The sequence below is a fragment of the Pelophylax lessonae genome, assembly GCF_965119305.1.
Source record: "Pelophylax lessonae genome assembly, chromosome: 6".
In the NCBI taxonomy this organism is placed as follows: Eukaryota; Metazoa; Chordata; class Amphibia; order Anura; family Ranidae; genus Pelophylax; species Pelophylax lessonae.
In genome coordinates, this window is record NC_138773.1 from 307,356,164 (window position 1) to 307,375,166 (window position 19,003).

The 19,003-nt window shown below is 47.1% G+C and overlaps 1 protein-coding gene across 1 annotated transcript in view; it reads right to left on the reverse strand.

Moving 5' to 3' along the window:
- The window catches only part of CATIP (ciliogenesis associated TTC17 interacting protein), a 36,529-nt gene that overhangs the window by 16,630 nt on the left and 896 nt on the right, over positions 1-19,003 (reverse strand). The window contains exons 2-6 of the mRNA XM_082260108.1: positions 15,133-15,239; positions 13,278-13,478; positions 8,442-8,497; positions 4,123-4,209; positions 950-1,114 (exon numbers count right to left, since the gene is read on the reverse strand). Coding sequence (XP_082116234.1) covers positions 950-1,114; positions 4,123-4,209; positions 8,442-8,497; positions 13,278-13,478; positions 15,133-15,226 — 603 coding nt within the window. The 5' untranslated portion in view covers positions 15,227-15,239. The remainder of the gene's footprint in view (positions 1-949; positions 1,115-4,122; positions 4,210-8,441; positions 8,498-13,277; positions 13,479-15,132; positions 15,240-19,003) is intronic.

Genomic DNA, 19,003 nt, shown 5'->3' on the forward strand with positions numbered 1-19,003 from the left:
TATAGTGCTTTAGCTGCTATTGCTTATGCAGCCATATCGTTCAGTGAGTGCGGAGTTGGTGGTGGTATTTGCACAGTGGATATCACAAAGTTGTCTGTTGGTCCACATATTAGTGGTGGAAAGTTGAGGCACTTTAGTTCTTATGGACTTGGAGTTTTTATTAATTATTTACACACCGAGGAGTTGACTATATCACTTTGTAATTGATGAATTAGACTTTTCTATTGATGAATTGCACATTTCAAATATTCAAGAGATTTACTGCACTATATATTGAATAATTGCACAAGTTTGTATTTATTTATTGGTTAATCATTGGAATGGTTGATTATTTTGATAATATTGTATTGTTAAAGGCGCTGCACTTTATTTATATGATTTTTACCAGAGGGTTTTATATAGGCTGACTACTTTTTTATAAATTAGAACCAGAGCACTGCATTGTAAAAAGTGCAATAAGTAAAATATGCAACAAATTCTGAAGAGAGTCTCAGTGTACAGATTTTTAAAAATTTCCAGCAGATAGATAAGGGAGGTTTTTTTTGGCAGAAGAAACTTCCACCAAAACACCCTACCTGCTGGCAGATTTTAGGGTACTTTAACTTTAAAGCAGATCTGTGCTTTTTGTCTAGCAACAGGTTCACTTTAACACCTCCATTTCAAGCAGCACATAAACAGCTTTGCTCTGCTTGCTGCTGCTCCGCTAGGACACCAGGAGAACAGAAAATAGTTATAGTTATATATACAGTAATGCTTCTCTTTTTTTGTGGGGAATGCAAAACCCTCAACCCCGTGTAAGCTGAGCTTCCCTTTCTCGCTACCTGATCTACGAGGTATTCATCTGTAGATCACAGCTATGCCTGAAACATGTTTTTATTGTCTCTTTGGTTGTGTTATATTATACAATCTCATATAGTAATGTATAATACAATGTCACCCTATTACTTACATATGAAGAAATACACAAGTTCATCTCTGCATCGAAGGCCAGGAAGTCCAAGTTTTGCTTATTCTTCATTCTCACCAGAAGCCGCATTATCAGCAAGTTTGATGCTTCGGAAATAAATCCGCTCAGCGAGCTCAGGTCATGCGATGATGTTTCTTGCTGCATTTGCTACAAAGAGACAACAGAAATTTATATACTAGGCATCAGTGGTGGCCTGTCCATTGGGGGTTCAATCCATCCATGCATCCGGCCCCCTAATCTACATGCAGGGCGTCAGACGCACGGATTCCAATAGGGGATTTTTTATTTTTTGAAGCACGGGATTAGATCCAGAGGCTCTAATAGGCTTCAAAAAAGGGTGGGCTCGGGGCGCAGAGCACTGCGCCCTGAGCCCACCCAGTTGTATGACAATAGTGAATGAATATTCGCTATTATCACACTGATTTGCCTCCCAGCCAATCAGGAAGCGGGTCGTGAGACCCCTTTCCTGATTGGCTGAAAAGAGAAGCAATTTTACTGGGAGGGAGGAGACGTACGGCAAGAGGAGACTCACAGCCGCTCAGGGAAGGAGCAGGTGAGGGTGCTGGCTGTCCGGCTGGGCAGCCAGCCGTCCGTCCCGGGAGGGGGGTGGTTGATTTGATTGACGGGCCGCCCCCCCCAAATTTTCATTCACCAGCTGCCACTGCTAGGCATGAATAACACGCATTAGTAAGAGGTTGTAAGTTTAATTATTTCATGTACAGTATTCATAAAAAAATTGGCATACCTAACACTTCCTGCACTCCATCAAGGAGGAAGCGAATTAATCTACCAGTATGTTTTTGGAGTGTGGGAGGAAGCTACGTATAATGCAAATCAAACAAGGACTAAGAGCGAAGTACAATAGCAGAAAATTTTAATCCAAACGTTTTCTTATATGACACATTCAAACGTGAGGAAGGGCGGAGATGCCTGAAACTGTTCTTCCTATTTTTTAGTTGGATTCAAATGTTCTTCTTTTTTGCACTTTGCTTCTGGTCAATATTTGATTTGGTTTGCATGGTAGGCAGTTATTGAAGCCTGCCATACCAGTTGATGCAATTTCTATTCCATACGGCATGCAGCTCCCTGTTTGGACATAGATTACCAATAGATTCACTGATACATATCCTGATACAGAGAGGAGTCAGCAATAGGCAGAAACTGAACCGAACACCCAAACTAAATTTTAGCCGGTTGCCGACTGCTTACCGCATATTTACTGCAGCAGTGTGGCTCTCCCAGGCAAACCGATGTAAGGCTACGTCTGTCGCTTGGAGGCAGCTAGGGGGCGAGCTCCCACCGGCAGCGGAACACTCCTGCCCCCACCTGGCAGCGGGGAAGCCGATTGCACGGGTCAGGCAGCTCCGATTGCCACCTGACACCCGCGATTGCTCCCCGATGAGAGAGAAGAACAGTCAGCTGTTGTAAACACAGCTGACCGTTCTTCTCCCTGGAATGATCACAGAGCGCCTGTAATCCTTCAATATAGGATCACAGGTCTCTATGATCATTTCAGAAGCCACGCCCCCTACAGTTAGAATCACTCCCCTAGGCTCACATTTAACCCCTTGATCACCCACAGTGTTAACCCCTTCCCTGCCAGTGTCATTATTACAGTAACAGTGCATATTTTTAGCACTGATTACTGTAGTAATGTCACTGGTCCCCCCAAAGTGTCAAAAATGTCAGTTAGGGGTCTGATCTGTCCGCCGCAATGTCGCAGTCCCGCTAAAAATCGCAGATCGCCGCGATTACTAGTAAAAAAAAAAAACAATAAAAATGATAAATATTTACTGTAGTTTGTAGATGCTTATTGCAACTTTTTTTTACTAAATATATGTAGCAGAAAACAAATTGGCCTAAAATGTTAAAACATTTTGATTTTTAATTTTTTTTTTTGGGAATGTTATATAGCAGAATGTGAAAAATGTTTTCAGAATTGCCACTCTTTTTTTTGTTTACAGCGCAAAAAATAAAAAAAATCGCACAGGTGATCAAATACCACCAAAAGAAAGCTCTATTTGTGGGAAAAAAAGGACGTAAATTTCATTTGGGTACAGCGTCGCACGACCGCGTAATTGTCCGTTAAAATAACGCAGTGCCGAATCACAAAATATGGCCTGGTCATTAAAGTGGAGTTCCACCCATTTTAATAAGTTTAGATGTACGTAATCCCCTTTAAAAATGCTTTTACCAATGGAAACTATTTTTTTTTTGCAAGGAAATACCTCTTTTTCTTCTTTATTCATCTGCACTTCCGGGTCCGGCCGCCTATAGGCGATTATGTCACTAGGCGATTCGCAAGGGCTGCTGGGATGTGTCCCAGCAGCCCTTGTGATTCGCCTAGTGACGAAATCTCGCATTATTACACCAGCACCAGCTGTACTCAGGGATGGATTGCTTGGAGTCCTTGCTCCGCTCCGCCTCCGCCCCGCCTCCTCTCAGTGAGCTCTACGGGATGTAATGCTTGGAGTCCGCACTCCAAGTCCGGACTGAAAGCATTACATCCCGTAGAGCTCACGGAGAGTAGGCGGGGCGGAGGCGGAGCGGAGCACGGACTCCAAGCAATCCATCCCTGAGTACAGCTGGTGCCGGTGTAATAATGCGAGATTTCGTCACTAGGCGATTCGCAAGGGCTGCTGGCATACATCCCAACAGCCCTTGCGAATCGCTTAGTGACATAATCGCCTATAGGCGGCCGGACCCGGAAGTGCGGATGAATAAAGAAGAAAAAAAGGTATTTCCTTGCAAAAAAATAAAAAATAGTTTACATTGGTAAAAGCATTTTTAAAGGGGATTACGTACATCTAAACGTATTAAAATGGGTGGAACTCCACTTTAAGGGGGAAAATCTTCCGGTCCAGAAGTGGTTAAAGGAGGAGTCCCTTCTGATAAGTGAATCCAGGACTCCAGTGCTGCATTGCCAAATATTTTCCAAAAACATGCTGGTAGGTTAATTGGTTCCTGTCCAAATTGACCCTAGTATGTGTATGTATGAATGTGAGTTAGGAACCTTAGATTGTAACCTCCTTGAGGGTAAGGACTGATGCGAATGTACAAAGTATATGTAAAGCGCTGCATAAATTGACGGCGCTATACAAGTACCTGAAATACGGTAAATAAATATTGTTGTTATAATATTTTTAATACCTCACCTGACCCTCTATAATGACTCTGTTGATCACTAGCTTGTCTCCTTGTCTTTTCATGTGAGTTTTCTTGTCCAGAGAACGTGATTTATGCTGAAACATATGATTAAAAGATGTTTATCAGGGTTTCAGAATGGCTTACAACCTTATTAAATAGCAGTGTTCGATATAAAGGGTGGGGTATTTATGTAGCAACCTCCTAGTGTAAGGGTGCCAGGCAAATGCAGTTGTCTTGTTCTGTAATCAGAGGAGCAGTGATCATTTGCTTTGAGCTGTTTGTAGTTTTACAGGATGGGAGTTTGATTGTTTCCCCTTGCCTCTGGTCATAGGCGTGCGCAGCCTATTGCATTAGGGTGTGCACCCCAAAGCTCAAACACGCATGCGTGTATATATATATATCACACTTTGTACACATACACACACACACACTATATATATATATATATATATATATATATATATATATACACATACACACACTTGTCAAAAGTATTGGGACGCCTGCCTTTACACACACATGAACTTTAATGGCATCCCAGTCTTAGTCTGTAGGGTTCAATATTGAGTTGACCCACCCTTTGCAATTATGCCAGCATCAATTCTTCTGGGAAGGCTGTCCACAAGGTTTAGGAGTGTGTTTATGGGAACGTTTGACCATTCTTCCAGAAGCAAATTAGTGACGTCAGGCACAGATGTTGGACGAGAAGGTCTGGCTCGCAGTCTTTGCTCTAATTCATCCCAAAGGTTTTCTATCAGGTTGAGGTCAGGACCCTGTGCAGGCCAGTCAAGTTCCTCCACCTCAAACTCGCTCATCCATGTCTTTATGGACTTTGCTTTGTGCATTGGTCCACATCATTTGGTTGCGGGGGGATTATAGTGTGGGGTGTTTTTCAGGGGTTGGGCTTGGCCCCTTAGACTCTTAGGGAGTCAGCATACCAAGACATTTTGGACAATTTCATGCTCCCAAATTTGTGGGATGGCCCCTCCCTGTTCTAACGTGACTGCGCACCAGTGCACAAAGCAAGGTCCATAAAGACATGGACTTAGCATGGGTGGTGGAAAATTAACTTCAAGTGCAATCATTTACATTATAATAGTAACTAAAACATATAAAATTAAGTGTAACAATCTAAAAAATAAAAATTCCAAAGTGCTCTACTGGTGTGAACCTTCCAACTAAAAAGTTTTTGCACTTAAGTTAAATTGTATGGCAAATATCTGTAGAGGGGTTCCACCATCACTGCCAAGTTTTGAAAAAGATGTATGCCTTATTTTCCTTTTGATGTGTATTACAGGGGAAATTACATGTTAGGCACTGATATGGACTGATAGGCAGCACTAATAGGCACTTGTTCTCAGCACTGACTGGCACTGATGAGGCTGCACTGATGGGCACTGATTGGCAGCACTGAGAGGTGGCACTTATTGGCAGCACTGATGGGTACTGATAGGTGGCACTAATAGGCATCACTGATGGCTACTGATAGGCGGCTTTGGTGGGCACTGATAGGTGGCACTGATAGGAAGCACTGATAGGCACTGTTAGATGTCACTGATGGGCACTGATGAGGCGGCACTGGTGGGCACTGATAGGTGGCACTGATGAGGCGGCACTGCTGGGCATTGATAGGCACTATTAGGTGACACTGATGGGCACTGATGAGGTGGCACTGGTGGGCACTGATAGGTGGCACTGATGAAGCGGCACTGCTGGGCACTGATAGGTGGCACTGATAGGCACAGATGAGGCGGCACTGCTGGGCATTGATAGGCACTATTAAGTGACACTGATGGGCACTGATGAGGCGGCACTGGTGGGCACTGATAGGTGGTACTGGTGGGCACTGATAGGTGGCACAACTGGGCACTGATAGGTGGCACTACTGGGCACTGATAGGTGGCACTACTGGGCACCACTTATGGACACTAACAGGGGAGAGGGGGAGTTTCACATTCAGCAGACAGTGAGACTTGCAAGAAGCGCTCAGTCTGCCTGCAGAAAGAATAGGGAAATATGAATTCCTCTATATGCAGTTTCCCCATCCCCCTCCTATCCAGCACACACACTTGGGCAATGGGAACTCACCTTCTTCCCGCCGAGGCTCCGCCCCCTTCTTCCTGACGAGGCTCCGCCCCTTCTTCCCGCTGAGGCTCCGCCTCTTCTTCCCATCGCGGCTCCGCCCCCCGCTAGCAGCTAGGACTGAAGGAGCTGCCACTGCAGCTGCCTTCACACTGCGATCCGGGATCTCAGAGTACGCCGGCTGACACCCCCCCAGGGCTTGCCCCCCCCCCATTGGTACCCCACTGTGTGTGTGACACTTTCATGTATGTAGCTGCTTTCAGGGAGAAATACCAGCTGTCAATGTCAGTGGGCGGGATGAGCAGCTGTCAAACACCAGCCAATGATTGGGCTGCTTAAGAAAGGGGCGGAGACACATAAACAAAGCAGCCGCCCAGACCCCATCCCATTGGCTGGTGTTTGATAGCTGTTCAGTCCTGCCCACCCCGACATCACCCCTGAGTTTTGACAGCTCGTCTTTCCCCCTGCAAGCAGTAACATTACCTGACAGTGTCACACAGCCTCACTGTTTGCTGGAGCCAACAGCACAGCCCCCTCTCCACCGAGTATCTCACTACCCTCAGTGCCAAAGATGGAGATCTCGGTAGGCAGCCGGCCCTACACTAACAGACACAGGGTGATTAGGGTGTGCCCAGGCACACCCCGTGCGCACGCCTATGCCTCTGATAGAAGCTTCCAGAGCTTAGGGAGGGAAATTCGAATGACTTACCTGAATATTTACTATGCCCAGGCCAATCCCTGGGGAGGTGTGCCTAGAAGGTGGTATAGGAGGGTGGTAAGTTGGCTGAAGCCTGGAGCCGACTGTTTTTTCCCTTGTGAGGGATGGATCTGTGAGCTTCAGTAGGCTTCCCTGGACTGACAGCCGAGCCTCTCTATCGAGAGATCAAGCCTGTGGAGGTCTCTGCTTTTAGACTTCTGAGTAGAGACCTTTAATATTCTGCAAAACTATCTCATGGTTCCTAGGTGTGAGGATTTTAACTATCCTGGAACTATCTGATGGTCCCTAGCTGTGAGACTTTAACTATTCTACAAACTACATAATGGACCCTAGCCATGAGCCAAAAGACTGTACTGCAAACTATCTCATGGTCCCCAGCCATGAGCTAAAAGACTGTACTGCAAACTACCTCATTCACTGTAGCTGGTCTCCCCAGGAGCCTGCAGTCACTATATCTGGTCTCCCCAGGAGCCTGCAATCACTATATCTGGTCTCCCCAGGAGCCTGCAATCACTATATCTGGTCTCCCCAGGAGCCTGCAGTCACTATATCTGGTCTCCCCAGGAGCCTGCAGTCACTATATCTGGTCTCCCCAGGAGCCTGCAGTCACTATATCTGGTCTCCCCAGGAGCCTGCAGTCACTATATCTGGTCTCCCCAGGAGCCTGCAGTCACTATATCTGGTCTCCCCAGGAGCCTGCAGCCACTATAACTGGTCTCCCCAGGAGCCTGCAGTCACTATATCTGCTCTCCCCAGGAGCCTGTAGCCACTATATCTTGTCTCCCCAGGAATCGGCAGTCACTATATCTGGTCTCACACAGTAAATAGAACATGAAAATGCAATTATTTTAGTAAAAATAAACTGCAGTCACTATATCTGGTCTCCCCAGGGCGGTCAGTCACTATATCTGGTGACAGGGCGCGGTCACAAACGCCGCACTGCGTGCCCCCGCAGGGCATGAGAGTGGCCGTTCTGGGGCGCCACTATATGGCGTCGTCCCAGAAGGAGAGCCGCACCGCTCCGCCGTCATTTGATGGTGGGTGGGCGGCAAGTGGTTTAAGGTTGCCTATGGAGATTTTTAAGTACCGTAGTTTGTCGCCATTCCACGAATGCGTGAAATTTTAAAGTGTAACATGTTAGGTATCTATTTACTCAGCGTGACATCATCTTTCACAATATACAAAAAATTGGGCTAACTTTAATGTTTAGTTTTTTTTACAATTCAGTGAAGTGTATTTTTCCCAAAGAAATTGCATTTAAAAAACTGCTACATGGCATAAAATATTGCAACGACTGCCATTTCATTTCCCAGAGTCTCTGCTAAAAAAAATATAGATATATAATGTTTGGGGTTTCTAATAAATTTTTCAGCAAAAAATACTGATTTTACCTTGTAAGCAACAAATGTCAGGAATAGGCCTGGTCTTCAAGTGGTTACCATGCATGTGGTAATGCATTGCAATGCACCAGTAAGAGTGAAGGGGCCAAAAATCCTTTAATTTTTCGATAAAAGAAGAAGGCCTTACCTTAATATACTCATGAAGATGCTGTTCTAAGGTTTCCAGCTTCGGTGTAATATAAGCTGCAACAAAAACCAAGCAAAATCGGTCAACCATAAATTCTCAAGCAGCGTACACAGATATTCTAAGAGAGTCACCGCCAGGGCCGCTGATAGGGGGGGGACCACCAGCCCTTTTGTAGGGGGCCCGAGCACACAGGGGGGCCACACAGGGAGGGGGATTAGCGATGGACAACAAATACAGAAATCTTCCTCCAGCACCTGAATCTGATCTGTCCCTCTCCCTGCTATCAGCTTTTATCTGCTGAGAAAGAGACAGTCGTCCCTCACTAATCCCCCTCCCTTGTGTGCCCCCCCCTCCCAGCACTTATCTCTGCTCAGGAGTTTATTTGTAACTTTGTTTCTCTCTCTGTCTCTCTGATCACTGAACTCCAACTGCCCAGCCTGTATATTTTTTTCATCTCATCTTCATTTTTATTTATTAACATAGTTTTTTTTTAGATTTGGCAGGCATTATGTGAGTTATGTTATATTTGTGTCTGCTAATAGTGATTTTGTTGTAATTTTAGCTAAATATATCTTTAATATTTTGTTGGGGGGGCCCTTCCAGGTAGTCTGTACGGGGCCCCACGATTTCTAACAGCAGCCCTGGTCACCGCCATACTACAGCAGCCAATAGGCAGCATGCACACTGTACATATTATGGATGGAAAGTGATCTAGACATTAGATCAGCTTCACAAGTGCTGGGGTCATTGCAAAATGATGGTGTCGCCCTCCCTTAATGGATTCTCCATAATACAAAACAGTTTAGTTGTCAAAGTATCCTGTGTGAGTGAATGGAAGCAGAAACAATAAATCTATAGGGGAAGTCTCAGGACATCTGTATTCCAGCATCATGAAGTCCTCTAAAGCCATTCTGGATGTGCCACAGAAAATGACAACTGCCACTCTCTGTAGCTTGCCATTTATTCCTGGGATCGCCATTATGTTGCACTGCTGGGCCGGCCGGGTACATAATATTTGGTTGGATAGTAAAGTGGAGAATATAATCCCTGCTCAGCCATGGAAAGGACAGGCAGGTGTTGGGGTACTCTGCCTTTCAGATATGTATTTTATGTAATTGATCATTAACATGCAGTAAAGGTCCACTTAATATTTTTACGCTTTGCATTACCAGGAAAGTACAGTGAAGCTTATCTGACTCTCATTTATTGAGTGAACAAATCCATTCTGACCCCTAGTGGCAGTTTGATAAATCTCTAGACCAATATTATATTTTACTATTTATTTATTACAGGTATTTATATAATTTTCGACAATTTAGGCAGCGCTTGACATACATTATATATATAATATATATTGTACATTCACATCAGTCCCTGCCCTCAAGGAGCTTACAATCTAAGGTCCCTAACTCACTTTCATACATACACATACCAGGGCCAATTTAGACAGGAGCCAATTAACCTACCAGCATGTCTTTGGAGTTTGTATTTTTTCAGCAGTAACCCCTTTTTTTTCTCTATTAGGAAGCATCCTTTTTTTTTTAAATATATATCATTTTTCTAGAAGCAGACATCACATCATCCCTGCAATTACTTTTATTAGCCAAAAAAAGACTCCGCGGCATGGGACACTCAGGACCTAAAAGATGACTGGAGGCACAGGAGTGCAGGGGGGTGGTGAGGCTCAGGAATCTCAGGGGACACAGAAGCACAGGCGTCCCGGGGGACACGGAGACACAGGAGTCTCGGGGGGTACAGAGGCACAGGAGTCCCGGGACACAGTGAAGCAGAGGAGTCTCAGGGGGACATGGAGGCACAAGGGTGTCAGGATACACAGAGGCACAGGGGTCTTAGGGGACAGAAAAGAACAGTAGTCTCAGGGGGCACAGGGGTCTCAGGGGACACAGAGGCACAGGGGTCTCGTTGGACACAGATGCACAGAAATCTCGGGGGACACAGATGCAAAGGAATCACATGGGATTAAGAAGCACAGAAGTCTCAGGGGACAGAAAAGCAGAGGCGTTTTAGGGGGACACAAAAGCACAGGAGTCTCAGGTGGGACACAGAAGAACAAGAGTCTCAGGGGGACACAAAAGCACAGGAGTCTCAGGGGGACACAGAAGAACAGGAGTCTTAGGGGGACACAGAAGAACAGGAGTCTCAGGGGGACACAGAGGCACAGGAGTCTCAGGGGACTCAGAAGTACAGAAGTTTCAGGGGACCCAAAAGCACAGAAGTTTCAGGGGACACAAAAGCACAGGACTCTGGGGGAAGCAGAGGCACATGAGACTCAGGAAGAACAAAAGTTTTAAGGGGACACATTAGCACAGGAGTCTCAGGGGACACAGAGGCACAAGAGTCTCAGGGGACACAGAGGCACAAGAGTCTCAGGGGGACAAAGAGGCACAAGAGTCCCAGGGGACACAGTGGCACAAGAGTCTCAGGGGACACAGAGGCACAAGAGTTCCAGGGGACACAGAGGAACAAGAGTCCCATCGGACACAGAGGAACAAGAGTCTCAGAGGGACAAAGAGGCACAAGAGTCCCAGTGGACACAGTGGCACAAGAGTCCCAGTGGACACAGTGGCACAAGAGTTCCAGGGGACACAGAGGCACAAGAGTCCCAGGGGACACAGAGGAACAAGAGTCTCAGAGGGACAAAGAGGCACAAGAGTCCCAGTGGACACAGTGGCGCAAGAGTCTCAGGGGACACAGAGGCACAGGAGTTCCAGGGGACACAGAGGCACAAGAGTATCAGAGGGACAAAGAGGCACAAGAGTCCCAGGGGACACAGAGGCACAAGAGTCTCAGGGGACACAGAGGCACAAGAGTCCCAGGGGACACAGAGGAACAAGATTCTCAGTGGGACACAGAAGAACAGGAGTCTCATTGGTCAAAGAGACACAGGGGCTCAGGGGACACAGAAAAAAGGGAGTCCCAGGGGAAACAGAAGAACAGGAGTCTTGGGGGACACAGTCACAGGAGCCTCAGGGAACAGAATAATGGAAGTCTTAGGAACACAACAGTCTCTGGGGTCACAGAGGACACATATAGATTCTGGAGGTACAATGGGGGGGCTAGGCATAGCAATCCATTGCTTGAGCGCCAATTGGCACATAGTGGTAGTCTTTGAAGGACACTACAGATACCTGGGAGTGTTGGCAGCGGCACACTGGAGGTGAAACCTGGCACTAAATCCCAGGAATTGTGAGTACACTATGACAGTAGGGCTTAGAAATACAGTCAGAAGAAGTCAATCAGCTTAGGAGAAAACAGCAGGTCAAGTGAATTTGTGAATGGATTTAGAAATGTCCTAAACTAGTCTCAAATCCAAGCAGAATGCACCTGAAAGCTCAATATATTTACTTGTCTATACAAGCCAATCAGTAAACAGCAGGAATTTGGTGTTCAATTTTCAGCAGGACATTTAATATTAAAATGCAATTCAGGGTCACTCTAAAATAAAGAGTTTTCTACAGAATTTGCTGTCTAGATTTACAACATTTATATAAAGTGGTCACATCCCCTTTTAAAATGGGAAATAAAATGCAGTTTAGTTAGCCTTTCCTTGTAGCTCCATGTTGGAACCCATCTCTGCATTATTTTCAGTTCCAAGCAGTGGTGGCCGGTGTGTTGAGGGCGCAGGGGCGCCGCCATCCCTATCCATGCGTCCGGCCCCCTAATCTCCATGCGGGGCGCCGGACGCATGGAGTACGATGGGATTTTTTTTTTTTTTAGCCATGTCATTTTTTTTTTAGCCAGAGGCTCTCACAGGCTAAAAAAAAGGGTGGACCCGGGGCGCAGAGCAGTGCGTCCTGAGCCCACCCATTGTGTGACAATAGCGAATGAAAATTCGCTATTGTCACATGGATCCTCCTCCTGGCCAATTAGGAAGCGCGTCCTATAGGCGCTTCCTGATTGGCCGAAAGGCAAACCCCATGCCATTGGCTGGGGACTCTGGGGAGGACGGAGGCGGGAACCGGGTGCAGGGAGGACTGAGGACTCGCCAGTCGCCGCCACGCCGGAGAAGAGAGCCACCCCGGAGCAGTAGCAGAAAGCAGAGCGCAGTACGAGCGAGGAGGTGAAGTGACAAGATGTGATCCTGGCGCACAGGTACCGCGTCCGCTTTCTTCTTTCATTCTGGCTGTTCACCTGGTATGACGGAGAGGGGAGTCAAAGCATAGAAGTGGCCACAGAAGCCCTGCGGAACTCTGGACAGGATGAGGGAACACGGCTTAGGAGGGGGGGGGGGATAGGGGTGTGGCGGCGCACTGTGTGGTTTTTGTGAAGCTGCATGCTAATCAGCCTGTATTGCAGAAATGGGTATGAATCCTACCGCCTGGAGAACACGTCCAGATCTTTTGCATGCAGTGCTGTACATTGACCTGTGCCATGCATGTACATTGACCTGTGCCATGTCTGTACATTGACCTGTGCCATGCCTGTACATTGACCTGTGCCATGCCTGTACATTGACCTGTGCCATGTCTGTACATTGACCTGTGCCATGTCTGTACATTGACCTGTGCCATGCCTGTACATTGACCTGTGCCATGCCTATACCATTACCTGTGCCATGCCTATACCATCTTCTGTGCCATGCCTGTACCATGACCTCAAAGTCACGCAATTTTTTACCATGTTTTTTGCCGCGAAGCAATACTTATTACATTTTTCTTTTTGCGCCCCCCCCAAAATTTTTGAGCACCAGCCGACACTGGTTCCAAGAGATCCATTGTAAACCAGCAACCCAATTCTGAAGAGCACACTCAAGATTAAACCTTTCTAATTACAGTTCATGTGACCAGTGCTGCATTCACAGCTAGAGATACTGACCGACTATGGAGGTTCCACACGGCACACCATCAACGGTGGCGTGACTGCTGGCATGAACCAGAAAACATTTTTCTTCCTCTTCTCCTTCTTGTTCATAGTAGGCAGGCTGGACGCTGACAGTGAAATCTCCAACCTCCGTTCCTGAATCTGACACTGTCTGTAAAGACTCCGGAAAGAGACAAAGATCCAGATCACTGGGCCCTGGAAGGAGAGAATAGGGTGCTCAAAGTGACAGAAAAAGCCAAAAAAAAAAGAGCAAATGCTAGGATTTTATAGGTAAGGGCTAATGACATGCTTCCACTCCTTGTGACAGCATTTGGGCCCGTCGGTTGGCTTTTTAGGTCCTTGCATGATGCAGTGGCGTATTTAGGTTTTGTGCTGCCCTAGGCCTGACTAAACTTGTGCACCCCCAATTTAAATATGACCCACCCCTTCCTGTAAAGGCCACGCCCCTTCCTGTTTATGACCCGCCCTGTTGTTGTATTAGGTGTGGTCGGCAACCTGCGGTCTGTCCGAATGTCGTGACCGGCCGGTATTATCATACTGGTAGGTAGCAGTGTGACCCAGTGGTGTATTTTGGTTTTGTGCTGCCCTAGGCAAGACTTGGGCGCCCCCCCCCCCCACCTCCTCTTATGTAAATTTGCCCCACTCCTTTTTTAATGGATGTGACTCACTCCAAAATCGAAGGACTACGAGTCCCAGTATTAACTCCTGAGATCTCACGAGAGGGGGGGGGGGATGAGAGGGGGTGAGAGAGAGAGAGGGGGTGGTTGAGGGAGGGAGGGAGAGAGAGAGAGAGGGGGGGTGGGTGATGGAGGGAGAGAGAGGGGGGATGAGAGAGAGAGAGAGGGGGGTGGGTGAGGGAAGGAGGGAGAGATAGAGGGGGGTGATGAAAGAGAGAGAGAGGGGGGATCAAAGAGAGAGATGGGGATGAGAGAGAGGATGAGAGAGAGAGGGGGATGGGAGAGAGAGAGGGGGGTGTGAGAGAGAAATAGTGGGTGAGAGAGGGGGATGAGAGAGAGAGATGGATGAGAGGGGGGTGAGAGAGAGAGAGAGAGGGGGTGAGAGAGAGAGGGGGTGAGAGAGAGAGAGAGAGAAGGGGTGAGAGAGAGAGGGGGGATGGGAGAGAGAGAGAGGGGGGTGGGTGAGAGGAGGTGCGAGAGAGAGGGGGGATGGGTGAGAGAGGGAGAGAGAGACAGCTCTAGCAACCAGTGGCCAATAGAATCTCAGGTGGAGGGGGTGGCTTTTTTGCTGCCCCCCCCTGCAAAGTGCCACCCTAGGCCTGGGCCTTGTTGGCCTAGGCCAAAATACAGCACTAGTGTGACCGCTTTATGGAGGTACCAGACTGATTTGCCTCCTGGACCCTGCCCTCTGGCCCAATTCACCACATAAGACTGGCACTATACAAAAAGTGCAGCGCAAGCCGGCGGGGACCCTTTTCGTGCCGGGAGGAGACTGTTTTTTTTTTTTTTCCGTGCATTCGTGCAGGGTGCAGCTTTTTGCTGCCTCCCCTGCAAAGTGCCGCCCTAGGCCTGGGCCTTGTTGGCCTAGGCCAAGATACAACACTGGCATGATGTCCTGGGAGGAGGGGGGGCGTCACATTCTTCCCCATACCTGAAAGTACGGGGTATTTCCAAGGGCTATGACTGATAAATGGAATGCCAGGGATGTATGGCAGAGATGAGTATCAGTAGAGTAGAGGGCTTTCAAGGGATTTTGTCAAGAGAGCTTGTCTGTTCCCAATGGGAAACACAGACTGCCATAAAAAGCTGACAGAGCCCTTTCTTATTTTTTCATAAACTGGACAAAAGGTTATGATTGCTACTGCTGTCCACAAAATGGGGTTAACACTCACCTATTCTAGATAAAAACTCCAGAGCCTCAGCGCTGGCTCTCTGGTCCTTCAAAGGTTCCAGAGTTTCCACTATTGTTGGGAAAGTTGTTTCCATGTTCCCGATGAGCCTGAAAAACATTCACCCATTACCTGGCAACAATTAAAACAAACATTCAGGATCACTTTTCAACCGAGTCTGTGAATCTACGCTTGTTAGACTCATTTTTCCAAGAATGGTGAAAAGTCAAATATCCACAGATTAGGGGCAACAACTGAAACCAATCAATGTCACCCAGCTAACACTGCAGTGGCTCTAAAATCCAACATTTTGTTTGTGTCTAAAAACCAAAACATACTTTTAAAGTTTTGGGTAGGGCATGGAATGGTTAGAACTTCTTTTATTGCTGTCTGCGTCCTCTCTTGGGAGATTCACCCTCTCTGTTCATCTTAGTGATTATTGTCAGTAAAGGTGGTGAACCCAGATCACCTGAATAAATGAGAAATGGTTGTAAAGAGCTCCATAACCCTTTCTCAGTCAGAATAAGTCCCAGAGGTTGGTATCGATTCCTTGACCATTGGCACGTTGAGCTCCAACATTACGAAGCCTACAAAGTTACAGGGCTGACTTCTTCACTCACCACCAATGTAAGGGGTCCTTCTCCGCTGATCACCAATGTAAGGGGTATTTCTCCGTTGACCGCCAATGTAAGGGGGCACTTCTCCACTGATCACCAATGTAAGGGGGGTCCTTCTCCACTAATCGTCAATGTAAGGAGTCCTTCTCCACTGACCACCAATGAAGAGGACCTTCTCCACTGATCGTCAATGTAAGGTGTCCTTCTCCACTGATCACCAATGTAAGAGAGCGCTTCTCCACTGATCACCAATGTAAGGGGTATTTCTCAGTTGACCGCCAATGTAAGGGGGTCCTTCTCCACTGATCACCAATGTAAGGGGGCCCTTCTCCACTGATCACTAATGTAAGGGGGCCCTTCTCCACTGATCACTAATGTAAGGGGGTCCTTCTCCACTGACCACCAATGTAAGGGGACCTTCTATACTGACCACCAATATAAGAGAGCGCTTCTCCACCGATCACCAATGTAAGGGGGCCCTTCTTCACTGATCACCAATGTAAGGAGTTCTTCTCCACTGACCACAATTGTAAGGGGACCTTGTCCACTGACCACCAATATAAGAGAGCGCTTCTCCACCGATCACCAATGTAAGGGGTCCTTCCCCACTGACCACCAATGTAAGGGGACCTTCTCCACTGAACACCAATATAACAGAGCACTTCTCCACTGACTAACAATGCAAGGAAACCCTACACCAATCACAATATAAGGGATCCTTCCCCACTGATCACTAATATAGAGGGGCCCTTCTCCACCGATCACCAGTGTAAGGGGTCCTTCTCCACTGATCACCAATGTAAGGTTTCTTTCTTCACTGACCACCAATATAAGAGAGCGCTTCTCCACTGATTACCAATGCAAGGAGGACCTACAATAATCACAATGTAAGGGCCATTCCCCCTTTACCACCAATTAAGGGAAGCTCTTCACCCATCACAATGTAAGGGGTCCTTCCGCACTGATCACTGATGTAAGGGGTTCTTCTCCACTAACTACCAATAAAAGACAGCTCTTCTCCACTGACTACCAATGCAAAGAGGACCTACACTAATCACAATGTAAGGGGTCCTTCTCCACTGCTCACCAATAGAAGAAGACACTTCTCCACTGACTACAAATGTAATGGGGCTGCACTGACCAACGGTGTCAGGAGGCCCTTCACCACTGACCACCAATGAAAGGGGGCCCTTCTCCACTGATCACAAATATAAGGGGGCCCTTCTCCACTGATCATCAATGTAAGGAGTCCTACTCCACTGACCACCAATGTAAGAGGACCTTCTCCACTGACCACCAATGTAAGGGGACCTTCTATACTGATCACCAATGTAAGGGGACCTTCTCCACTGACCACCAATGTAAGGGGACCTTCTATACTGATCACCAATGTAAGGGGACCTTCTCCACTGACCACCAATGTAAGGGGACCTTCTCCACTGACCACCAATGTAAGGGGACCTTCTATACTGATCACCAATGTAAGGGGACCTTCTCCACTGAACACCAATATAACAGAGCACTTCTCCACTGACTAACAATGCAAGGAAACCCTACACCAATCACAATATAAGGGATCCTTCCCCACTGATCACTAATATAGAGGGGCCCTTCTCCACCGATCACCAGTGTAAGGGGTCCTTCTCCACTGATCACCAATGTAAGGTTTCTTTCTTCACTGACCACCAATATAAGAGAGCGCTTCTCCACTGATTACCAATGCAAGGAGGACCTACAATAATCACAATGTAAGGGTCATTCCCCCTTTACCACCAATTAAGGGAAGCTCTACACCCATCACAATGTAAGAGTCCTTCTGCACTGATCACCAATGTAAGGGATCCTCATCTGCTGAACACCAATGTAAGGGGTCCTTCTGCACTGATTACCAATGCAAGGAGGACCTACACTAATCACAATGTAAGGGCCATTCCCCCTTTACAACCAATTAAGGGAAGCTCTTCACCCATCACAATGTAAGGGGTCCTTCTGCACTGATCACTGATGTAAGGGGTTCTTCTCCACTAACTACCAATAAAAGACAGCTCTTCTCCACTGACTACCAATGCAAAGAGGACCTACACTAATCACAATGTAAGGGGTCCTTCTCCACTGCTCACCAATAGAAGAAGACACTTCTCCACTGACTACAAATGTAATGGGGCTGCACTGACCAACGGTGTCAGGAGGCCCTTCACCACTGACCACCAATTAAAGGGGGCCCTTTTTAAATGATTACCAATGTAAGGGGGGCCTTCTCCACTGATCATCAATGTAAGGGGGCCTTTCTCCACTGATCACTAATGTGAGGAGTCCTTCTCCACTGACCACCAGTGTAAGAGGACCTTCTCCACTGACCACCAGTGTAAGAGGACCTTCTCCACTGACCACCAGTGTAAGAGGACCTTCTCCACTGACCACCAGTGTAAGGGGACCTTCTATACTGACCACCAATGTAAGGGGACCTTCTATACTGACCACCAATGTAAGGGGACCTTCTATACTGACCACCAATGTAAGGGGACCTTCTATACTGACCACCAATGTAAGGGGACCCTTCTCCACTGACCACCAATGTAAGGGGACCTTCTCCACTGCTCACCAATAGAAGAAGACACTTCTCCACTGACTACAAATGTAATGGGGCTGCACTGACCAATGGTGTCAGGAGGCCCTTCACCACTGACCACCAATTAAAGGGGGCCCTTTTTAAATGATTACCAATGTAAGGGGGCTCTTCTCCACTGATCATCAATGTAAGGGGACCCTTCTCCACTGATCACAAATGTAAGAGGACCTTCTCCACTGACAACCAATGTAAGAGGACCTTCTATACTGACCACCAGTGTAAGGGGACCTTCGATACTGACCACCAATGTAAGAGGACCTTCTATACTGACCACCAGTGTAAGGGGACCTTCGATACTGACCACCAATGTAAGGGGACCTTCTATACTGACCACCAGTGTAAGGAGACCTTCTCCACCGAACAACAATGTAAGAGGACCTTCTCCACTGATCACCAATGTAAGGGGTCCTTCCCACTGACCACCAAAAGATCCTTCTCTAATGACCACCATTGGAAGGAAGTCCCTTTTCCAATGACCGCCAATAAAAGTGTTCCCTTCACTACTGACCATTAACCCTTCCCACTTACCCTGCCTTCCCCTTTAATAGTTCCTAACATTCAGGGGGATTGGAAGGATCGGAGATTACTGCAAGAATATTTAAAAAGATGAAAAATTTGGAAGGATTGG